General features: G+C 44.8%; 1 protein-coding gene and 4 non-coding genes across 6 annotated transcripts in view; 1 reads left to right on the plus strand and 4 right to left on the minus strand.

The window, feature by feature from the left end:
* Nucleotides 1–77: 77 nt before the first annotated feature.
* TRNAF-GAA lies at nucleotides 78–150 on the minus strand. The gene has a single exon. It is a non-coding gene; the product is annotated as a tRNA-Phe (tRNA).
* Nucleotides 151–1,390: 1,240 nt separating this feature from the next.
* Nucleotides 1,391–1,450, plus strand: LOC115834930. The gene has a single exon (XR_004029917.1). It is a non-coding gene; the product is annotated as a U7 small nuclear RNA (small nuclear RNA).
* A 1,480-nt stretch (nucleotides 1,451–2,930) lies between these two features.
* On the minus strand, nucleotides 2,931–3,003 carry TRNAK-UUU. Its single transcript has one exon. It is a non-coding gene; the product is annotated as a tRNA-Lys (tRNA).
* Nucleotides 3,004–6,678: 3,675 nt separating this feature from the next.
* Nucleotides 6,679–6,751, minus strand: TRNAF-GAA. The gene has a single exon. It is a non-coding gene; the product is annotated as a tRNA-Phe (tRNA).
* Nucleotides 6,752–15,021: 8,270 nt separating this feature from the next.
* The window catches only part of OSBP (oxysterol binding protein), a 41,639-nt gene continuing 31,691 nt past the window's right edge, over nucleotides 15,022–24,969 (minus strand). For both annotated transcript variants that reach the window (XM_003275198.3, XM_030810857.1), the window contains 5 exons: nucleotides 22,133–22,236; nucleotides 20,847–20,942; nucleotides 18,787–18,968; nucleotides 17,442–17,662; nucleotides 15,022–17,356 (listed from right to left, as the gene is read on the minus strand). In XM_003275198.3, the coding sequence (XP_003275246.1) occupies nucleotides 17,214–17,356; nucleotides 17,442–17,662; nucleotides 18,787–18,968; nucleotides 20,847–20,942; nucleotides 22,133–22,236 (746 nt within the window). In that variant the 3' untranslated portion in view covers nucleotides 15,022–17,213. The remainder of the gene's footprint in view (nucleotides 17,357–17,441; nucleotides 17,663–18,786; nucleotides 18,969–20,846; nucleotides 20,943–22,132; nucleotides 22,237–24,969) is intronic.

A 24,969-nucleotide genomic window follows, 5' to 3' on the forward strand; every position in this document is an offset into this window, starting at 1 on the left:
GGGAGGCGAGCCTCCAGAGAGGCTAAGAAATGGATTATAGCCCTGTCTGTTCAAAGGGGTTGAGCCAACAAAAGCTCTGCCGAAACCCGGGATCGAACCAGGGACCTTTAGATCTTCAGTCTAACGCTCTCCCAACTGAGCTATTTCGGCAAAGACGTGAGAAGATCCCGCCCTGTCAAGGAAATTTAAAAGAAAAAAAAAAGAAACTGGGCGTGGTGGCTCAAGTCTGTAATGCCAGCGCTTTGGGAGGCCGAGGCAGGTGGATTACCTGAGCTCGGGAGTTCGAGACCAGCCTGGCCAACACGGTGAAACCCCGTCTCTACTAAAAATACAAAAAAAAATTAGCCGGGCGTGGTGGCGCGCCCCTGTAATCCCAGCTACTCAGGAGGCTGAGGCGGCAGCATCGCTTGAACCTGGGAGGCGGAGGTTGCCGTGAGCCGAGATGGCGCCATTGCACTCCAACCTGGGCGACGAGAGCGAAACTCCGTCTCAAAAAAAAAAATAATAATAATAATAATAATAATAATAATCCTGTTTCCTCCCACTTCCAGGCTTTTAGTTCTTCATTTCACCTTCCAAACTGTATTATTTTTAGCCCTGAGGTTTTAAGAGCAATCAGTGAGAAAATTAATTCCTTTCATGTGAGGAAACTTTCGCGTTCTGCCTTTTCCCAGGCCACATTGTGTTGTCTTCCTCATGCTTTCTCTCTTCCCAGGGCCCTAATAAGAGTAAGAACCTCCGCTTTCTAAGAACCTACTGTGTGTCCAGCAGGGATCTACAACATTGCATTCAATTCCGTCCTCCCCCACGCCTACCTTTAATTGATATGATAATATACAAAATTTTAAATGAATAACAAATGTGCCACCAATCATCCAGAACTATTTGGGAGGCTCCAAAGCATCAAAGGCTGAACACCATGGCTGGAGAGGGAATGAACTGGAGGAGGGAAAGGAGGAAAGACTGGGGGAACCCAGAACTCTCCACCCTTGTCCTCTCGCTCCAGCCTGGTCTGTTCTTGCTCATTCAGAAACTGGTTGGAGTAAAGAGATTCCCCTTTTCGAGATCGCCAAAAGTGGAATTGATCGCTTTCGAAGGGACTCCTTCAGGAAGAAGGAGAAAAATTCGAGAAACTTACCTGTTTCTCTCTCTGGAATGCCTTCTGACCCCTGTGATTTACTTTCCTCACTAAAGAAGCTCGCCTTGCCCATCCAGCCCACTCTTCCTAGGAGCAGCGAGGATCGCTGTCCCTCCAGCACATACCAATCAACTCAAGTCATCTGAATGTGGGCATATTGGGCACATATTTCTTTGTAATTGTTCCTCTCCTATTACAGTATGTATCTGTTGTTTCATCCTTAGACTGAAAGCTCTTTAAGAATTATGGTAACAGTGTTACAGTTCTTTCAGAATTTGTTTAGCAGGTTTTCTGGTTTTCACAGGAAAATAAAATAAAAACAATAATTATAATAATGGCTACCGTGTTTTGAATGCTTGCTTTTAGGCTATTAAGCACAGTACATGCATTGGTCTCCCATTTAATTATCACAAGCTTATGAGATGGAAGCTATTATTCTTTCTCCTGGGGAAGCTGAGCTTTAGAGAGCAGGAGGTAATGTTGGGATCTGTGTGGACCACGGTAGAGCATTCCTGTGGGCAGGGTGAAGGCCCTGCCTCACGATTGGGTGCTGTCGCCATCCTGGCCTTTCCCCACTAATCAGGACGCACTGGGCACCACAGTCCACCAGCTAAGAGGGCAGCCTCTTATACGTTCAGCCCACATCCCCATCCTGTCAATGAGGAGATCAAGACCGACTTTCTTCTGTTGCCTGGCTGAAGTCAGGAAGGTTCCATCATTAGCCAAGCAAGGGATGCAACTGGTCCCTTCACCTCACAGGGAAAATTAGCTCACCTTGATGACCTTACATTCTAAAAACCTCTGCAGGAGCCGGATGTTTCCCCCACACCCCACCTTTTTTTTTTTTTTTCTTTGAGACAGAGTCTCGCACTGTCGCCCGAGCTGGAATGCAGTGGCGCCATTTCGGCTCACTGCAACCTCCGCCTCCCGGGTTCAAGCGATTCTCCTTCCTCAGTCTCCCGAGTAGCTGGGATTACAGGCGCCGGCCACCACGCCCAGCTAATTTTTTTGTATTTTTACTAGAGACGGAGCTTCACCATGTTGGCCAAGCTGGTCTCGAACTCCTGACGTTGTGATTCGCCCGCCTCGGTCTCCCAAAGTGCTAGGATTGCCTGTTTCCCTTTTTAATTTGTAGTAGGGGAGCACTAACATTTCATTTTTCCCATTTCAGTCCCTTGAATACGCTCTCTCTTACACACCCTCTTTCTCCCACCAACAGAAGCTGCTGTCTCCACCTCAACTTCTTCCTGTGTTCAGATCACACTTTTGAGAGGGGAGTCAGGGGTGGATTTGACCTGGTTTAACGAGGGGAACGGCTCAGTTTGGGGCTTCAGTTTCTAGATGATCATCACTTCCTTCTTATAGTACAGAAAACTCTTTCCTCAGGTAGTAAGGAGGGCTGGGAAGGTATAGGATCCCAGCCATATTCCTCAGGCACCCAATAGGAGAGAACCCAAGAGGGAGGGTCAGCAGGAGCCGTCACAGGGGAGCGAAGAGGGGCTGTCACTGGGGGGTCCTGGTCCTTTGATATATCCGCTGTTGGGATACAGCAGCCCGGCAGGTGACTACAGAATAATCTGCCTATTTCAGCCCCCAAAGCGATGGATTAGAAGTTTCCCGTATACCTCTGCACAAAGGCCTATCCCCATAGAGAGCCCAGGCTTACCCTCCGAGAAGTGATTGGGGTCGCAGTTTACACAATCCATGACTTTATTCCCTAATTTTGCAGTGGGTTAACAAACAAAAGATCCTAAAATTGGTTCTCATTCTTTTAATGAAGAAAAACTAACGCCGCCCGAACAGGGACTTGAACCCTGGACCCTCAGATTAAAAGTCTGATGCTCTACCGACTGAGCTATCCGGGCTCACAGTAATAAGCTTGCTTCCATTAATGAAGACTGTGTTACCATTATGCCGTGAACTAATGTGCAAAGCGGTGAACGAGTTCCTGGCCTCTTCCTTTGTGTGTGATCCAATCCAATTCCGATGCAGAAATCCGGCGAGGAACGGGAGGAGGCGAAGTCTAGTATGGGGAGGAAGGGTGATTAGCTTGTTATTTGGCAGCTGAATACAGATTCGTTAAATAAAGCACGTTCTCCTTATATTTAGAGACTGCGTGGCAAACGTGAACCCTCAGTTCTGCAAAACCGCTCAGGGGAGAGAAAAAGCCGCCCACGAATTGAACTGTCTGCACCGCCTACGCGTATCTTAGCCCTGAACCCAAAAGCGCATCCGGTCGGAAACCACACTTCAGTGGTTAAAGACATCAGGCTGCCCCTTCCGAGGAGACGCCACTTCCTGATTCCTTGCCCCCATCCTAGGTGCCCACCTCAAAAAAGTAGCGCGAAGCAGATTAGCTGAAAAGAGATGACGGGTGGTAGCCACAGCTCGCCGGCGATCCGGTGAGCGCGCCGCGGGCCCACCCCGCCCCCACGGCCCCGGCCTCGACGCACGCGCAGCTCCGTCGCAGCTCGGGAGCCGACCCGCCCCTCCCACTTCTCCCCTCTACACGCAGCTGTTTTCTTCTGACAGATCCCATCAACAACTTTCAGTCCTCTAGGCCTCGTACGTGCGGTCCCATCGCTAGCTGAAATGTCACCTTTCTTTCAACTCCTTTCCCCTCGTTACCTCCAACCACCTATAGAGTAGGAAAAATAATCTTCCCTCTACCAGTTTGAGTTCTCAGCTGGGACTCCTGTAACAACAGACAGAATGAAGAGAAAAACAAACAGAAGTGTATTGAGATGTGCATTTCATATATACATGGGACATACCCAGGGAATGAGTAATTCCAAAGGTGTGGCTGAGAACTCCATTTTATACAGCATCGTGAACAAAGAACAATACGTTTTTGGAGAAGTGACAACACAAAGGAAAAGGACCTTAAAGGCCGGGCGCGGTGGCTCACGCCTGTAATCCCAGCACTTTGGGAGGCCGAGGCGGGCGGATCACCTGAGGTCAGGAGTTCGAGACCAGCCTGACCAACATGTAGTGAAACCCCCGTCTCTACTAAAAACACAAAAATAAGCCGGGCGTGGTGGCGCGCGCCTGTAATCCCAGCTACTCAGGAGGCTGAGGCAGGAGAATCGCTTGAACTCGGAGGCAGAGGTTGCAGTGAGCCGAGATCGCGCCACTGCACTCCAGCCTGCGCGACAGAGAGGGACTCTGTCCCAAAAAAAAGCAAAAAGAAAGGACGTCGGGTCTCCAGGGACAGCAAATTGTGGGAAAGCAAATATATGGGAAATTAATGGTAGATAAAGGCAGGTTCCTGAAGCTTGTTAAATATACTCCTCTGGTCCGGTCTCCAAGCTGTTAAGGATCTAAAGTTGTCTTAGGTTATCAACCTTTGTCCTTCCTGGTAGAGAAAGGAGGAGGAACGACTTTGTAAATGTATAACCTGCTTTTCGGCAGATAGGGGGAGGCTATGGAGCTTTATTTTAATAAGCTTCTTCCCAATTGCCTTTAGCGCAAAATAATCCTTAGGCCAGAGTGGCATATTTTGGGGTGGTATATACTGCTACCCTTTACACCTTTGAGAAGGCAGCTTGGCCAAAGCAGTGGTTCACGCCTGTAATTCCAGTGCTTTGGAGGCCGAGGCGGGCCAATCACTTGAGGTCAGGAGTTTGAGACTAGCCTGGCCAACATGGTGAAACCTGGTCTCTACCAAAAAATACAAAAATTAGCCGAGTGCGGTGGCGCGCACCCGTAGTCCCAGCTACTCGGGAGGCTGAGGCAGGAGAATCGCTTGAACCCGGGAAACGGAGGTTGCAGTGAGCCGAGATGGCCTTTAATCAATGCTTTAACAGAGAAATATGCAAGACCTTTGGTAACCCAGAGAAATGACTAGAAGGAAGGCAGAGTAGCACCTGGCAGGGGGGGAAAGGCATTAGAACTGTGCCTTGAAAGGTGAGTAGGAGTGTGCAGGCATGCAGGAAATGTGATCCGGCCGGAAATACCGTGTCTTCTTCTCTGAGCTTGAATTCCAAAAGCTTCTCACCAGGATTCCCCCTCTCCTCTTCAGGCTGAAAACAGACAGGGCTTGCCTTTTTAGGGCAAAGGCTAGGCCCAACATTTCCTAGGAACATGCCTCCCACTTTTGGTCCCAAGGTGGTTGGCTTTTGCTCAGAGCAATAGTAACAATCTCATTCTTCACTCTTACCTGTGTATAAGTAACACTTTAAAGCATGCTGTCAGGTTCTCCAAAGAAACAGAACCAGTAGGACAGAGACAGATAGAAACAGAGGTAGAGAAAGATTATTTTAAGAGCTTGGTTCACACATTGTGGGGGTCAGCAAACCCAAAACCTGTAGGGCAGACTAACGGTTTGAAAATTCAGATAAGAGTTAAGGTTGCCATCTTGAGTTTAAATTCAGCAGGGCAGGCCAGGTGCAGTGGTTCATGCCTGTAATCCCAACACTTTGGGAGACCGAGGCGGGTGGATGACCTGAGGTCAGGAGTTCCAGACCAGCCTGGCCAACATGGTAAAACCCGGTCGCTACTAAAAATACAAAAATTAGCCGGGCGTAGTGGTGCACACCTGTAGTCAAGCTACTCAGGAGGCTGAGGCAGGAGAATCTCTGGAACCCAGGAGGCAGAGGTTGCAGTGAGCCCAGATGGCGCCACTGCACTCCAGCCTGGGCGACAGAGCAGGACTCCGTCTCAAAAAAATTAAATAAATAAATAAATTCAGCAGGGCAGTAAGCTGGAGACTCAGGAAGGCAGGTTTTCTATACCAAAGTTTTTTTTGTTTGTTTGTTTTTGTTTGAGATGGAGTCTTGCTCTGTTGTCCAGGCTGGAGTGCAGTGGCTCGATCTTGGCTCACTGCAACCTCCGCCTCCCAGGTTCAAGCGATTCTTCTGTCTCAGCCTCCCAAGTAGCTAGGATTACAGGCATGTACCACCATGCCCGGCTAATTTTTGTATTTTTAGTAGAGACGGGGTTTCACCATGTTTGCCAGGCTGGTCTGGAACTCCTGACCTCAGATGATCTGCCCGCCTCGGCCTCCCAAAATTCTGGGATTACAGCCGTGAGCCACCGCGCCCGGCCCCGGACCTTGTTATGGTTAAAAAAGCTGGACAAAGCCCGTGCGCCGAACGCTTTCGAGGACTTCTTTGGCCAGGAGGGGGCCCGGGCTGTCACCATTCCCGGTGAGCCCGCGACCAAGCAGGCGGCGGAGGCGGCGCAGGCCGAGAGCTCCCGCCCCTCTGACCCTGAGAGAAAGGTCACAGCGCCCACGGCTGCCTAGGACCCGAAAGAAGAGAAGCTGGGTGCGGGGGGACAGGGTTGCTCAAGAAAGTGAGCTATGCGCAGTGCTCCGGGAGAGCTCGTCTCAAACCAGGTCCCAAGTGAGGGCAGAGGCGTAACTTCGTACTGAGCAGTTTAAAATGTAGGACATATGTCCCCAGTATTCCCTCCCAGAGGAAAATGCCGATAAATTTTCCCTTAACTGCCCCAGCCTGAGTGAGAACCCACAGGGTGTTGACCCTGTTAACTGTGCAGAAATCACATGTAGTGATGACTAGCGCCTAAAACGGAAGCGCTGCCGAAACCCGGGATCGAACCAGGGACCTTTAGATCTTCAGTCTAACGCTCTCCCAACTGAGCTATTTCGGCTGATCCTACAACACTTTTTTCTTTTTTTCTACATAATTATAATAAAATAGTATTTGTTCCATGGTAACAAAATCATATGGATTCAGCTAGAGGTAGGCATTTTACAAATGTTACAAAGGTGATAAGGGAAGGTGATAAGGCAAGGCCCTTGTTTACAAACTAGAAGTGATAAATCACTTTTCTCAGGGTTTGTTGTTGTTGTTGTTGTTGTTGTAAGTTCCCTGCAATTTGCTTTTTTCATTTAAAAACATATTATGGACTTTTTTCATGGCAGTTATGTAGACCTATCGTGCTTTTTAATCCACGTTCGCCAGTATTGGATTGTATGGTTATAACATGATCTATGTAATCAAACTGACAACTATTGGCTTTTTTACCTTTTTCTATATCTCATTATTAAAAACAATACTGCCATAAATTTTAAAAATATACTTGTTCTTGTGCAAAGGCGGATTTTGCAAGGTAGATATATACAAACATTGTGATTTTTACAGATATCTTCAGATTGAAATCCTGGATACATAGAAGAGGTAAGGAAGGCCATTTGTAAAGGCTTCAAATGTAGCCTTTCAATGCTACCTCCACATGAGGTAAACATAGAGTCACTGTACAGTATTTGTTAAAAGCACTGATTTGCTAAACGTAGCATTAAAAATATACCTCAGTTTTTGGAATGCCATCTTGGCATTTTTCATTTTTAAATATATATAGTCAAAAAAAAAAAGAATTAAGTCAGGCTTCCCTCAGACTCTAAGAAGCAAGCTGTGGTTTAATAATATCTCTAATATGCTGATTTTATTCCTCCTCCACCTCCCATTTCATAATTTTCATCTCTTGCATTTATTCACTTAAAAATGTTTTAGCCAGACGCGGTGTCTCTGGGAGGCTGAGGCGGGCAGATCACCTGAGGTCAGGAGTTCAAGACCAGCCTGACCAACATGGAGAAACCCCGTCTCTACTAAAAATACAAACTTAGCCGGGCGTGGTGGCGCATGCCTGTCATCCCAGCTACTCGGGAGGCTGAAGCAGGAGAATCGCTTGAACCCGGGAGGTGGAGGTTGCGGTGGGCCGAGATTGTGCCATTGCACTCCAGCCTGAGCAACAAGAGCAAAACTCCATCTCAAAAAAAAAAAAAAAAAGTTTTATATAAACTCCATAAGGCTGTTAGAATAATTCAACGCTTCATATTCACTTGCTTCATAAATAAGGAGCCAGCATGGGCTCATTATAATTTGAAATAAAAACATGACCTTAGTTTAGAATTTATAAACAATAGGCTTAAAATGGAGGATGAGTATAGACTGTCGTTCTCAAGAAAGATTAAGAAAAGAGTACATCTGAAATGAGATGTTTGTGGCTGTCACGCCTAAACTAGGTGACTTTACAGTTTTTTCAGACTCAAGAGCCTATCATTTGTTTAGCTTAAATTTCACCCTTTTGGTTTCCCTGGGTAGTTGAAGTAGGAAAAATTCTAAAATGACCCACAAAACACCCTCCCAGCCCCACAAAACCCTGCATAATCCCTGGGACTATGAAATTCACCCTATTAATTTATAATCTGTTATTAGGTGATATTATATAGTACAGCTTACTCTAAAATATGTGATTATCTGGGTGAGCCTGACCAATCACTTGAACCCTTTAAAAGCAGAGAGTTTTCTCTAGCTGGTTGCAGAAAGGAGTGAGAGACTCAAAACACAAGACTTGAAGATGAAGGGGACCATGTGGCAAAAACATGTGGGCAGTCTCTAGAAGTTGAGGGTGGTTCTCAGCAGACAGCCAGCAAGGAAATTGGTCTTCAGTTCTACAACTGCAGGAAACCTAAGTTGGCCAAGAGCAAGAATGAGCTTGGAAGCAGTTTTCCCCTCAGTGCCTCCAGATGAGAACTCAAGCTGGTCAACTCCTTAATTTCAGCCTTGTGACACCCTGAGTAGAGAACCCAGTCACATCATGTGGGACTTCTCATCTTCAGATGAACGGATACACCATGAATGGATAGAACAGGTGTTGTTTTAAGCTACTGGTTATAGTAATTAGTTATGCAGCTATGGAAAATTAATACTGTAGTATAGACTTACCATAGGCTAGGTATATTAATGACAAATAGTGGACTTAAGTCCTTTTCTGGTCACTTACTTGCCTGTTCTTGAGTCACTTACTTGTCTATGCTCAAGTCGGTTTCTTTTCTTTTTTTCTTTTTTTCATTTTCTTTTTGTTTTTTTTTTTTTTTTTTTTGAGACAGAGTCTTGCTTTGCTGCCCAGGCTGGAGTGCAATGGCACGATATTGGCTCACTGCAACCTCCGCCTTCCGAATTCAAGAGATTCTCCTGCCTCATACTCCCGAGTAGCTGGGACTACAGGCACCCACCACCACGCCCGGCTTGCTTATTTATTTATTTATTTATTTATTTATTTATTTATTTATTGAGACAGAGTCTCGCTCTGCCGCCCAGGCTGGAGTGAAGTGGCACGATCTCGGCTCACTGCAACCTCTGCCTCCTGGGTTCAAGCGATTCTTCTGTCTCAGCCTCCCGAGTAGCTGGGACTACAAGCGTGTGCTACCATGCCCAGCTAATTTTTGTATTTTTAGTAGAGACGGGATTTCACCATATTGGCCAGGCTGGTTTCGAACTCCTGACCTCGTGATCCCCGCCCTCCTCGGCTTCCCAATGTGCTAGGATTACAGGCGTGAGCCACCACGCCCGGCCCCAGCTAATTTTTGTATTTTGAGTAGAGATGGGGTTTCGCCACACTTGCCAGGCTGGTCTCGAACTCCTGACCTCAGGTGATCCACCCTCCTCAGCCTCCCAAAGTGCTGGGATTACAGGCATGACCCTTGCACCTGGTCCCAGTGTGATAACACACACACACACACATACATACATATATATAATTTATATATACATATATGTGTATATATATAAAAAAAGATACACACACACACACACACACATACACATATATATATGTAAAATACCTGGACCCCATCTGCAGATATTCTGATTCAATTAGGGCTAGGGCAATTGTATGTGTGTATGTGTGTGTGTGTGTGTGTGTGCGCGCGCGCGTGTGTGTGTGTCTAAAATTGCCCTAGCCCGTAACTGAATTAGAATCTCTGCAGATGGGGTCAAGATATTACATGTGTTTTTAAGTTGGCCAGTTGATTTTATGTGCAGGCTGTCTCAGTCTCTCATTCCTCGGTTCTCACAAAAATGCCACTATCACATGTTAAGACCCATTTTCTACAATTGCTTACTTGACCTCTGAACAGGCACATCTTACAAAGCATGTCTAAAAATCAACCTGTTGGGTGCAGTGGCTCACACATGTAATCACAGCAGTTTGGAAGGCCGAGGTGGGAGAATTGCCTGAGGCCAGGAGCTTGAGACCGTCCTGGGCAACATTGTGAGACCCCGTTTCTACAAAAAATAAAAAATAAGCTGGGGGTAGTGGCACACACCTGTAGTTCCAGCTACTAGAGAGGCTGAGGCAGGAGGACTACTTGAGCCCAGGAGTTGGAGGCTGCAGTGAGCTATGATCATGCCACTACACTCCAACCTAGGCAACCCAGTGAGGCCCTATCTCTAAAAAAATTAAAAATGAACCTAACTTTCCTTCTAAACTTGTTTATCTTACTACCATCTTCCATCTAGGTTTCCTAAGTCAGAAAAATAAGAATTCCTTCTTCCCTCTGCCCTCCATTTTATGGGAAAGCCATGAAATGCTTTCATTCTACTTCATCCTTTCTGGAATCCCTCCATTTCTCATCTTCGTATCCTCTCCAACCTCCTTTTTTTCTTTTTTTTTTGAGAGGGAGCTCTTAACCCAGGCTGGAGTACAGTGGCACGATCTCGGCTCACTGCAACCTCTGCCTCCTGGGTTCAGGTGATTCTCTTGCCCCAGCCTCCAGAGTATCTGGGAATACAGGCACCCGCCACCATGCCTGGCTAATTTTTTTGTATTTTTAGTAGAGATGGAGTTTTGCCATGTTGGCCAGGCTGGTCTGGAACTCCTGACTTCAGGTGATCCGCCCGCCTCGGCCTTCCAAAGTGCTGGGATTACAGGCATAAGCCACCGCACCCGGCCCCTCTCCAATCATTTTCCACCCTGCTTAAGAATGTTTCACTAGCTCTCTAGTTGAAAACAAAAATCCAGGCTCTTGGGCCAAATGCGGTGGCTCAAGCCTCTATTCCCAGCACTTTGGGAGACTGAGGCAGGCAGATCACCTGAGGTCAGGAGTTCGAGACCAGCCTGGCTAACATGGTGAAACCCTGTTTTTACTAAAAATACAAAAAATTAGCCGGGCCTGGTGGCACAGGCCTGTAATCCCAGCTACTCGGGAGACTGAGGCAGGAGAATTGCTTGAACCTGGAAGGGGCAGGTTGCAGCGAGCCTAGATCGTGCCACTGCACACTCCAGCCTGGAAGCCTGGGTGACAGGGCCAGACGCCATCTCAAAAAAAAAAAAAAAGAAAAGAAAAGAAAAGAAAAAAAACCCAGGCTTTTTTTTCCCCTTTAAATATAAACAGAGACCAGGGGCCGGGCGCGGTGGCTCACGCTTGTAATCCCAGCACTTTGGGAGGCCGAGGCGGGCGGATCACGAGGTCAGGATATCGAGACCACGGTGAAACCCCGTCTCTACTAAAAATACCAAAAATTAGCTGGGCGTGGTGGCGGGCGCCTATAGTCCCAGCTACTCGGAGAGGCTGAGGCAGGAGAATGGCGTGAACCGGGGAGGCGGAGCTTGCAGTGAGCCGAGATTGCGCCACTGCACTCCAGCCTGGGCAACAGAGTGAGACTCCGTCTCAAAAAAAACAAAAACAAAAACAAAAACAGAGACCAGGATCTCACCATGTTACCCAGGCTGATCTGGAACTCCTGGGCTCAAGGGATCCTCCTGCCTTGGCCTCTCAAAATGTTAGAATTGCAGGCAGGAGCTACATGGCTTCTCCATAGGGTATGGAAAGCCTTCTATAACTTGGGGCTAACCTTTCTCCAGCAGCGTATCTCAGTGCTCTCTCTTTGACCCTAAACACAAGCTATTCATGCAGTCATCTGAACTCAGAATGCTTTGGCCTTGCATTTCATCTTCCTCCATGCAGCATTTTTGACTTTGCCCTTCTCCTAAACCCTATGTAACCTGCAACTCTCAGCTCACATACATTCTCCTAGTTCTGGAAGTCTTCTCAGACATGTCTCTATCCCCTCCCTCCTAATTCACTACAGAATAGTTGTCCCTACAGTGCTTTTACACCACTTATAAAACTGGATTGCAATTGCCTGTTTACGCTCTTTCTTGCTATTTGTATCCCCAATGTATGTCACGTAACAGGCTAGAGTAAATGTGGAATTAATAATTAATTAAAAAACCTCTAGCCATATCTCAGGACTAACTCTTTCTTTAGCAACCTCTAATGTCACCTGGTCAGACTTAGATGTGACCTCTGCAATACTCTTTGTAGAAGATCTGAAACCTTCAGCTTTTTGCCTTTAAAGAAGCCTCGTCTGGCTACCCTGTCTCCTTCCCTTGAGGGATCAATGTGAGCAGGAGAGTTTAGCCAAAAATTATGAGGAGAGTTTAACCACAAATTATGAGCTTTGGAAGGGAGCGCCATGAAAGGCTTCGGATGCTTCCCACTGGGTACGGTAGAGTACTTGGCAAAAGATTTTTTTTTTTTTTTTCACTCTGTTGCCCAGGCTGGAGTGCAATGGCGTGATCTCGGCTCACTGCAACCTCCACCTCACAGGTTCAAGTGATTCTCCCACCTCAGCCTCCCAAGTAGCTGGGATTACAGGCACCTGCCACCATGCCCAGCTAATTTTTGTATTTTTAGTAGAGTTGGGGTTTCACCATGTTGGCCAGGCTGGTCTGGAATTCCTGATTTTAAGTGATCCTCCCACCTTGGCCTCCCAAAAATCTGGGATTATGAGCCACCCTGCCTGGCCATAAGTTTTATAAACTTTTAGAAGCAAGTTATAATAAATTTTGATAACAATCTTAGAGTTGCACAAAATATACAACTATAGTGAATGAATTGCAAAGATTTTCTATACCTCCTTTTAGGACAATACTGTAGGTTGGTTCTCAATTATCTTGCTGAAAGTAGAGCAGACCCTTAAATGTATAGGTTTAACATTTTTGTGCAAATTCAGAGGTCCCCAACAAATAATTTATCATTTTGCTGAGTTATAATTTTCAATCATGACTGAGCATGGTAGACCCCTCAAGATCCACATCCTAGCCCATCATGTCACATTAAAGGATGCAATGAGGGGTCGGACACAGAGGCTCACATCTGTAACCCCAGCACTTCAAGAGGCCGAGGTGGGAGGATCGCTTGAGCCCAGGAGTTCAAGAACAGCCTGGGCAATATAGTGAGACCTCCATCTTAAAAAATAAAAATAAAAATAATAACGGATTCAGTGAGGGATCGTTAAATGTTTCAGCTACATTTGATTGTCCCTAATGCAGTACATTGTATGCCATGGTAGTATTCAAGATTGCAGGATACAGCTCTCACAAATGTCAGAGGTCTACTGCAGTGATTCTTTAGCTTGCCGGAAAAAAACCTTTGCTGAAACTTAATATCAAATCCAGCCAATGGGAGTCAGGCAAATGACTTGAACACTTAGTGGCCTTCCTAAGAACCAGGCTAGAAAATCATCCCTGACATCAGAGCCAACTTTGTAGACATGAGGGCCTTGATCAATCAAGGAGCCTGTAGACTGAATTTCAGGGATGCTCCTTTCTTTACATACAGCCTTAAAAGAAATGGTGCTGCCGGGCGCGGTGGCTCACGCCTGTAATTCCAGCACTTTGGGAGGCTGAGGCAGGTGAATCACAAGGTCAGGAGTTCGAGACCAGCCTGGCCAACACGGTGAAATGCCATCTCTACTAAAAATACAAAAAATTAGCTGGGCGTGGTGACATGCGCCTGTAATCCCAGCTACTCGGGAGGCTGAGGCAGGAGAATTGCTTGAACCTGGGAGGCACAGGTTGCAGTGAGCTGAGATCACGACACTGCACTCCAGCCTGGGTGACAGTGTGAGACTCCACCTCAAAAAAAAAAAAAAAAAAATGGTGCTATCAACATTAATTAGCTTCTGGAAATGGAAATGTGCACTTATGCATGATGTGATACAATCTAGGAGGAAAGTACTTAATTATCAGCTGCCTTCCAACCCAGAGTTTCTTCCAGAGCACAGGACTGTAGAGGTCACAAACTCAACCCAGCTTTGAATTCCAACACTGTGACTAACTGACCAGCTACATGACCTTGAGTGAATTTATTTAAATTGTTTCCTTCATCTTCAAAATGATTGCAACATTTTCTTCTTAAAATTGTTTATGTGCAAGCCAGAGAATGGTCAGAGTTCCTATTTCAGCACCCTGTACATGGAGGCAGATGCTCAGCAAATGTGAGGTCCCTCCCACGGGCAGGAATTGTGCTTGCTCTGATCTCAGCCCCCGCCAGGACCATAGGTTACTTCGCCTATCCCCTCCCTCAACCTGAACTTTCCAGTGAAAACTTGTACAAACATGTCCACTGTCATTAGTTTTCTCAAAGGTCTTCAAATCAAAACTCAATTGCTTGTTTCAAAAACAGAATTTGAGGCCAAGTTCAGTGGCTCACACCTGTAATCCCAGCACTTTGGGAGGCAGAGGCTGGTGGATTGCTTGAACCCAGGAATTCAAGACCAGCCTGGGCAACATGGCAAAACCCTGTCTCTACTAAAAATTGAAAAATTAGCTGGTTCTGGTGGCATGCACCTGTGGTCCCAGCTACTTGGGGAGCTGAGGCGGGTAGAATCGCTTGAGCCCAGCAGGCGGATGTTACAGTGAGCTGTCATGCCACTGCCCTCCAGCCTGGGTGACAGAGTGAGACCCTGTCTCAAACAAAAAACAGAATTTGAATTCCTACATAAAACAACCAACAATCTGAGAATCTAAATGGACAAGATAAATTAAATTTACAGGGAAAATTTTTGAAGTGGAGCAGACCCAGTACCAAAAACACTAAAAACGATTCCCCTGTACTAAGGTGAGATGTTGATGACTGTTAATTTCAGCAGCAGGGGCTGTTAAAACTACTCCTCTGCTCATGGCCCTCTGGAGTGGTGGTGAACAGCTTTTCTTTCCATTTCTCATGAAGACCAGGACTTCTGGGCTCTCAGATTCTTGAGCAGAACAAATTACCATTGGACCAGTTCTCCTTCACCTCCCCAACACCACTTCCTGCCTAGCAGCAGAAGTGAATCAGACAAACAATATGACTTTTAAAAAATTATTTAATTTAGTAGTTTTTTTTTTTTGGAAAAAAAGCAATAAGGCAAAAAAACTGAAAATATATATAGTTGTGTTTTGTTTTCATGTGACTTTATTCCACCTGAAAGATTCTAAACTTCTTCCATTAGCGGGAATCTGATTGGGGGTCAAGCCAGAAATGTAGTGCAGATGGTGAAAGAAGAAAAGGGGATAAAGCAGAGAAGTCCAATTTAGTTGGAGAATTCTCACTCTATCCAAAGCCCCCGATGAGGTCACTGCTTTTATGAGCCTCCTTGAAAGAAGCCTTGACATAACCCCTGGCTTATTTTGGGAATAAGGTTCTTAGGAAGAAATTCCCCAGCAGTCAAAGTCACTCCTCTCCCATGTTTATCACAACTAGGAAGGAAGGGATAGGGGAAGGAATAAAAGTACTAATTTACCCAGTAAAACCAATTTCCCCATAGGGATGGCTTCCTTTGGAATGATATTTCCCCCCAGGACCCACGCTGGCTGAGGCTCAGCAGTTAAGGAACAAAAACAAAAAATACTAACAAAAAGCATACAAGGAAGGCACCTCAATTTGTGATCCTCAACCAAGGGTGGGCTGCACAGGGGTGATATTTCTCAACAAGACAACAAAAACAAATACTGAACAAACAGAGAAGGAAGCCAGGGCCCCACAGGAGCAATTATCTGATCCACCCCCACATGACAGTAGTGCTTTAAGCCCCACATCCTAGGAAGAAAGTTCTTTTGGGATTTAGCCTATGCGCCGGACAGAGCAGAATTAAATTGGAAGTTGCCCTCCGGACTTTCTATCCACACTCTTCCTAAAAAGAGAAAGAAAAGAGGCAGGAAAGAGGTTAGGATTTCATTTTCAAGAGTCAGCTAATTAGAAGAGCAGAGTTTAGACAGCAGTAGGCACCCCATGATACAAACCATGGACAAAGTCCCTGTTTAGTAACTGCCAGACATGATCCTGCTCAGGTTTTGAATCTCTCTGCCCATAAAAGATGGAGAGCAGAGGAGTGCCATCCACATCAACACGTGTCCAAGAGAGAGTCTCAGGCAGACAAGGGATATCAAAAAACAAGATTCTTAATGGGAAGAAAATCAAACCAAAAAATTAGATTTTTCTCTACATATATATAATATACAGATATTTAACACATTCCAGAGGTGGCTCCAGTCCTTGGGGCTTGAGAGATGGTGAAAACTTTTGTTCCAGATTAACTTCTGCTCTCAAATTCTGAAGTATATCAGAATGGGACAGGCAATGTTTTGCTCCACACTGGGGCACAGACCCAAAATGGTACTGTGCCAGGAGAAAGAAGAGAAGCCAGAAAGACAATGAAGGATGGCATTGAGGGGGGTTGGGAAAGCAAAAGTGGCTAGTAGTCTTTTTCCATCCTGCCTGTGTTCTCAGAAGCTCTCCGCCTGAGGAAGTCCATAAAACCCCTTTGTGAGGAGAATGCACCCCTCTTACCAACGACCAAAGTAGTCTCCAGTTGCTATTAAAGATGATGGAAAACAACAGAGGGGTGTTTGATGCAAGTAAAAACAGAAACTTCCAAGAATGTAACTCTGAATATCCCAGCCCTATAGAACAATCTCTCTCACAGGTGTTCCAATATCGCAGTTATCTCCGTGTGGACACTCCATTAAACCGACCCTGCATGTGAACACACTTGATGATGTTATACCTAAGCTCCACTGCAACCATTCACGATGCCTCCATTGGTAAGTCTTATGTGTTTCTTTTTAAGGGAACTTCTAAATTCGGCTCTTGCTTTGAACAGCACCAAAATGACCCTGAATCATAATCTTACGCAGATCTTGGCTGAGCAGGATACTACAAGGGGAGGGTGAGTGACATCATCTTAAATGGGGGCAGAGGGAGAAAGAAGAGCCAAGAATACTTGACTTTGTGGATGTGGAATAACACTAACCTTCGGCCACTAAACCTCTCCCTTACAGACATAGTATCTCGTATGTCGATTTCAGTTTCAATCAGCTAAGGCAACCAGCCAATCACCACCACTGCTGTCTCCTTCTGGTGACTGATTTGGAAAAAATGATTGGTCAAGAGAGACAAACTTGAGGAAAGCACTTGGTAAGAGAGTCACAACTGCCAGCTTTCCCACACATCCTCTGTCCTCTTCTCCATTAGATGCTCCTCTTTTTTGTTACTGCCATTTCAGAAAATGTCCGGGCATGAGCTCCAGTCCTGTTTTTCTTTACACTCCCAGTATTCTCCCCTATAAATATGGGTTAACTCCTTGGTAACAGGGTCCTTCTTCCGCTCAAACCACAGTGCCTTATAGGGATCATATGGTGTGCCTAAAAGGAAAAGAGAGGAAAGAAAAAAATGAGTGCTGGCATTCTCCATGCATCAAGAAAGAAGAGCAGAAGGGAAGTTCATTACCATCCTCTGTGGCTTTCATAGCTTCCGCTTCTCTCTTCTTTCTGGAAAGTCTTTGTTTTTCCTCCAGGCGCTGCTTCTCCGCATTTGCTTCATCCCAGCGCCCATTTTCCATTAGTCTCTGGTCAGGTCGTAACCGGCTGTCTGTGGGGGCAGTGCCACTTTCCCAAGCATTGAGAGTCAGAGCAAGCTCTGAGAAGTAGTACATGTTTTCTGCATTCTTCCTAAAAGTAGAAGATAAGAAAAAGAAATGGTAATCCCAGAGCCGAGACCCTATTTAAAAAGCAACAACTAAGTACACTGCCAAGGCCACATCACCAAGGCTGTTCTACAAAAACAAGATCTGTGAAAAGGATCTAGGACCATGTCACATTGCCCTAACTAAAGGAGACAAATTGGATCCCTCCCCATCCCCTCCCCGGCATCACTCAGTTCCATAGTCTTCTGGTGTTGTGTGGTGCCCAGCTGAAATTATCTACGTTCATTAGAAAGAAGGAAACATTCTACTGAATGAAAATTCCTCACTCCTGTTTCCTTAGTTTTCTTTTCAACTCTCTCTGGGATTATCTTGGCTATCACTACAAACTGACTGTATTAGATGATGACAGGAAATAAGTGACCTCCATCTTGTTACCAAAGTCCTGTACATTGTCTCAGGGATCTTTCTTTTCTGCTGGGCTTTTTTTCTTTTTCTTATTTATTTATTTATTTAGACAGTCTCACTCTGTCACCTAGGCTGGAGTGCAGTGCATGACCTCAGCTCACTGCAACCTCAAACTTCTGGGCTCAAGCCATCCTCATGCCTCAGCCTCCCAAGTAGCTGGGATTATGGGTGTGCATCATCATATGTGGCTAATTTTTGTATTTTTAGTAGAGATGGGGTTTCACCATGTTGGCCAGGCTGGTCTTGAACTCCTAATCACAAGTGATCCATCTGCCCTGGCCTCCCAAAGTGCTGGGATTACAGGCGTGAGCCACCGCACCTGGCTGCTGATGGGCCTTTAGGCTAAATTGTTAACAGGTTGGTAGGCACCTTCCTTCTCTAGCCACTTTTGAACAGTTTTGCTCTAAATAGTAGAAAAATATCCTTCTGAGTCACAATCCAAAGGACCTTTAGAAAGCACAAAGTATTTTTTGTCAGACGTAGTTTGGTTTGAACTTCCTTAAAATAAGCATGCTACAAGTCAAATCATACAATGACAACCTTCTGTTACTCTCTCCAAAGGTCTCAATTTCCCTTGCTCAATTCCTCACATAATTAAGTGAGAGGGCAGGCAGAAATGCCTTCAATATTGCTCCACAGTCAAGGTCAAAGTGGTATCTGGGCAGCATGCATGCTGATACTCACGGTAAAGGATTCCTTTTCCACAGCATGACCCTGCTTTCCTCTGCTTCATGGCCTCTCTGCCGAGCATCACCCCCATTTTCCCCAGTTACTGGCTGTACTTTGAAACATTCCATTTTCTCATCCCATGTCCCCAGAAGAGCAAAGTGGACTTTTCCTGATGGATCTGTCACTTCCCCCGTCACCTGCAAGGGTAGAGAACAGGGCTTGGCTATATAGAATTCATTGTGAATTAGCTTACCTGACTATACTGGAAGTCCTAGGATAAATACTGGTTAGATCCTGTTATAACAAACACCAGGGAGTCATCCAAATTATTATTATTATTAGAGATGGGATCTTGCTCTGTTGCCCAGGCTGGAGTACACTGATGCAATCATAGCTCACTGTGGCCTCCAACTCTAGGACTCAAGTGATGTCTCACCTCAGCCACTCGAGTAGCTAGAACTACAGGTATGTGCCACCACATCTGGCTAAGTCTTTAATTTTTTTTGTGGAGAAAGGGTCTTACTATGTTGCCCAGGCAGGTCTTGAACTCCTTGGCTCAAGCAATCCTCTTATCTCCATCTCCCAAAGTGTTAGGATTATAGGCATGAGCCACCATGCCTGGCCTCAAATTATTTTGTTGTATTTTTTTTCTGCTACTTGAAATAACTGAGCCATGACTTGGGGATTTCATTATCATTTTTTGTTATATGGGGATTTTTGGTAAACTTTATTTTTAGTTTTTATTTTTGTGAGTACATAGTAGGTGTATATATTTATAATTTGCATTTATCCTTTGTGTTGCAAACAATTCAATTATACTCTTTTAGTTATTTTAAAACGTACAATTATTTTTGACCGTAGTCACCCTGTTGTGCCAGCAAATACTAGACTTTATTCTTTCTATTTTTTTGTACCCATTAACTATCTCCACTTCTTGCTCTGTCCCCTCCCCTCACTACCCTTCCCAGGGACTTTTGTATCAAAGATACATGTAGAAAAAGCATCTGACTGGTACTCAGAATTATATTTTCTTCTCTCAAGATATTCACAGGGACCTATAAACAGATTTAAATCCCCAGCTATTCTTCAGTCTCCCACAGAAACTCATGACACAAATCATTATGGTGGTATCACACAACTCCCCCTCAAACTTCTCAGTGATCAAACCCCTTTTTTCTGAAATCTTTTATTAGTCCTTCCTCTGTGTTTTCCCATTTACTTTCTTTTTTTTTTTTTTTTTTTTTTGAGACGACGTTTCTCTCTCGTTGCCCAGGCTGGAGAGCAATGGCGTGATCTCGGCTCACTGCAACCTCCGCCTCCCCGGTTCAAGCAATTCTCCTGCCTCAGCTTCCAGAGTAGCTGGGATTTCAGGCATACGCCACCATGCCCGGCTAATTTTGTATTTTTCGTGGAGACAGGGTTTCTCCATGTTGGGTCAGGCTGGTCTCGAACTCCCGATCACTCAGGTGATCCGCCCACCTCTGCCGTGTTTCCCATTTTCAATCTCTCATTGCTCTTGACACTTTCACTTCCTCACTTATTGTCATTCCCAGAAAAGAGAAGGAATTGGTTTAGTAATACAATATAGTCTTTCTTGATGACTTTCTCCTTCACCTCTACTTTTTCTTTTTTTTTGAGATGGAGTCTCGCTCTGTTGCCCAGGCTGGAGTGCAATGGTGCAAGACTCACTGCAGCCTCTGCCTCCCAGGTTTAAGTGATTCTCCTGCCTCACCCTCCCAAGTAGCTGGGATTACAGGCACACGCCACCACACCCAGCTAATTTTTGTATTTTTAGTAGAGACAGGGTTTCATCATGTTGGCCAGGCTGGGCTCGAACTCCTGACCTCAGGTGATCCGCCCGCCTCAGCCTCCCAAAGTGCTGGGATTACAGCTATAAGCCACCATGCCCAGCCTTTCACCTCTACTTTTTTTGAATCACTATATATACACATACACTATATATAATGTACACACCCCTATACCACCCCACATGTATATACATTCCAGTCCTAAAGGAGTATGCTTTCTAAGAGATACATGCTAAGTGAAACAATTTAAATTTCAACTTCCCTTACCTTTCTTGCTACATCCCGAGAGAAGTAGCTATAAGGAACGAATTTAAGATTACACTTGTCTCCTGTCTTGTGATTCACAATATCAATTTCGCCAGACTGTAAAATGAAAAAATTCATAGTTTTATTAAGACTCAATAAATTCAATGTCTGCCAAACCCATGGTTCATAATTCTTTACTTTTCAATCTTACATTCTAATAATCCCTTGTTTAAGATTCAGATCTTAGCTAGCCTTGGCAATGCTATAGAATCCCTATGTAACCTTGGTTTTCCAGGTTGAGATCAAGACCAAGTGACCACTTGTTTTGAATTGTATCTCACATGTTAGATGGCATGATTTGACCTTCAGCACATACACTGAAATTCACATGATAATTTACCTTTCCAAACCAATCCCTCACTAGTACCCTTCATGAACTCTTCTGCTTAAATCAAAATACTCTACTCACAATTGCAAATTACATATGGTGGGCCTTTCTATATTGGATTCATTTCATTTTCCCTCCTTTCTTTCTTTTTTTTTTTTAATTTTTTTGTAGAGACAAGGTCTCACTATGTTGCCCAGGCTAGTCTCAAACTCCTGTGCTCAGGTGATCCTCCCACCTTGGCCTCCCAAGGTGTTGGGATTACAGGCGTGAGCCAACATGCCCGGCCCATTTTCCCTTCCTTTCTATCTTCTAAATCCCAAACCACACTTTAAGATTCAACTTAACTCCCATAACTACTGTGAGGCCTTTCCTGACTGCTCAGAAGACAGTATTCCCTCTTTTCTAAATTTGCTGCAACCATTGTCTTACAAGAAAACTGACAATTAATTAGATACTATCATAGGGCATCTTTTATATTAGTGTATGTTGCTGCACATTTTCCAACCTACACACTGGTCATATATCTCCAATGATATAATAAATTCTTGAGGGACATCTCATCAGACTTTGTATCCCCAGGACCTAGCATACCGCCTGGCAATAAGTATTTGATGAATAATGAAAGGATTAAGAGTTGGGGCCATGTTTACTTTTTCTACCTGTTGTAGCACCCAACACAGTCCTAGCAGAATAGTCATTGATGAATGTTATAATTTGGTCATTTATAAACAATAATTTGTGGTACAGCAACTTGGAGAGGTAGAGGTAGGGCTACTGCCTGAGAGAAATTCCTTAGGAGAAACTGATGAATCAGTAGCAACATTCTGGGACCAGTTCACATGTCCTAAAAACTGCAGAAATATACCTAAAGAGGTATTCTTTTAAACTTCACACACACTTTGGTGGTACCTTTCCTCACCTGATCTATCCACAACTTGCCCACAATAATGTTGTGTACAGTTGTGGTAACTTTCTTCCAAGTGTAGTGGTGCCCAGTTGCATGGAAAATACAATGAATGGTACCTGGAAGCAGAAAGAGGTATCCAAATTAAGCCAAATGACAGAAAAATAGCACCATGCAGCCTCAAACAGTAATGGATTAATTTCCTTCTATTGATATTTATTACTTTTAGAAATAAAACAATAAATCAAAAAGGACTTACACTTTCTTAAATGTTGGAAGTATTGACTGAATTTTTCTCACTTGACTTTTAAAAATCTATGAATAAAACATAACTAAATGATGACAAACCCTGTCAACTGATATACCTTAGCTAGGACGCTGTGTTCTATAACACAACTGCAAAATTTACAGAAACAAGTCAAATGCGCCCCAACATGCATCATGGAAGTAATTGCATTATGGAAGGAGCACACATTGGTAGTCTGTACTGGGACCGGGCTCTATTGTTAGTTACTAGCTGTGTGACCTTAAACAAACCACTTATCTAAGGCCCTTAATTGTAAAAATGGAATAGTGGATAGAGCTGGGGCTTTGAATTCAGACAGAACTGGATTAAATCCTGGCTCTAGTCCTCATTAGATGTATGACCCTCTGTTGTATAATGAGGAATAAAACCCTTGTAACTTCCCAAGTGACAGGAATATCTCTGTTATTTATGGTGGACCTTGACAATTTATACTAATGAGGTGACTCATGGTGGGCCCCAGATAGCTAATGCTAATAACTTAGGATGCCAGGCTCCACCATGTGATTAGAGACAGGGTTTTGAGTCACCTGATATTGGGTCAACTTCCTGACCTCCAGGGATGAAAGAGGATCTGGACATTGAATTCAATCCTGCAATCAAACCTAAATAATGAAGCCCTGCTAAAATCTCTGGACACCAAAGCTCAGTGGAGTTTCCTGGTTGGTGAATAGATCAGTGTGCCAGGAGGGTGATGTGCCCTGATTCCATGGAGACAGGGCACAAAGCTCTGTGTTTAGGACCCTCCCAGACCTCACCCTATGGGTCCCTTCATTTGGCTGGTCCTGATTTGTACCCTGAATAATAAAATGGTAATGATAAGTAGAGCACTTTCCTGAGTTCTGAGTCATTCTAATGAATTATCAAACCTGAGGTAGTTGTGGGGACTCCTGAACTTATAGCCAGTTATCCGAAGTGCAGGTGGCCTAGGGCCTCCAACTTGTTGCTGGCATCTGAAGCAAGGACAATTTTGTTGGGTACTATGCCCTTAACTTAGGGAGTCTGCGGGAACTCTGGGTGGGTAGTGTCAGAATTGCATTACAGTATTGCACTACGAATGTTTCAAAGGCGTTGGTTTTATCATCTGTAAACTTGGGATAACCCGTCCTGTTGTGCAGTAAATGTCTGTTTATTTGCCTAATAAAATGCTTGAAACATACAGCTGACTCCTGTTCCTATGAGTCAGTCTCCAATGAATACCAAAATCAGTGGTTTCACAGCAGAGATAATTGAGGATTCAAAATAATCAAACATTTTAAAAGATACATAGTTAATAATAGTCAATTCCAGGCCGGGCAGGGTGGCTCACCCCTATAATCCCAGCACTTTGGAAGGCCAAAGTGGGCAGATCACTTGAGGTCAGGTGTTCAAGACCAGCCTGGCCAACATGGTGAAACCCCATCTCTACTAAAAATACAAAAAATTAGCTGGGTATGGTGGTGTGCGCCGGTAATCCCAGCTACTCGGGAGGCTGAGGTGGGAGAGAATCACTTGAACCCAGGAGGCGGAGGTTGCAGTGAGCCAAGATCACATCACTGCACTCCAGCCTGAACGACAGAGTGAGTCGCTGTCTCAAAAATAAAAAATAAAAATAAAAATAAGTCGATTTCAGTAAAAGTATAACGCTAAGTTCTCTCTGTAACCACTAATAAAAATAACTCACCAATTGTGGTTTAGACATGTTTCTTATACAAAAAATTAAAGTAGCCCTAGTAGTTGGCAGATAAGGGTAACAACAATGAAGGCTATGACATTAATGATAATAACAGCAACTCTGCTGAGAACACTTGCTGTGTACCAGGCACCATGCTATGGTCTCCTCATGCATTATTTCATTAAATTTTCACAAACACCTTCGAAATATTTGCTCCACCTAAACATATTCTAAGTCTCTGGTTGTTTGTTTATTTGTTTTTTGAGATAGAGTCTTGCTCTGTCACCCATGGCATGGTCACGGCTCACTGCAACCTCCACCTCCCGGGTTCAAACAATCCTGCCTCAGCCTCCCGAGTAGCTGGGATTAAGGCGCCCACCACCACACCCGGCCAATTTTTGTATTTGTAGTAGAGACAGGGTTTCGCCATGTTGGCCAGGCTGGTCTTAAACTACTGACCTCGTGATCTGCCCACCTCAGCCTCCCAAAGAGCTGGGATTACAGGCGTGAGCCACCACGCCTGATGGTTTGTTTGTTTTTTTTTTTTTTTTTTTTTTTTGAGACAGAATCTCACTTTGTCACCCAGACTGGAATGCAATGGTGCAATCATAGTTCACTGCAAACTGGACCTCCTGGGCTCAAGCGATCCTCCCTCCTCAGCCTCCCAAGTAGCTGGGACTATAGGCATATGCCAAAACGCCCAGCTAAATTTTTTTATTTTTTGTAGAGACAGGGTCCCACTATGTTGCCTAAACTGGTCTTGAACTCCTGGGCTCAGGCGATCCTCCCACCTCAGCCTCCCAAAGTACTAGGATTACAGGCACAAGCCACTGCACCCAGCCTGAATCTCTTAACCAATACCTCCTCCACTACCATCTCATTCTATGATGCCAG

This window comes from Nomascus leucogenys, chromosome 4, assembly GCF_006542625.1.
Source record: "Nomascus leucogenys isolate Asia chromosome 4, Asia_NLE_v1, whole genome shotgun sequence".
Taxonomy (NCBI): domain Eukaryota; kingdom Metazoa; phylum Chordata; class Mammalia; order Primates; family Hylobatidae; genus Nomascus; species Nomascus leucogenys.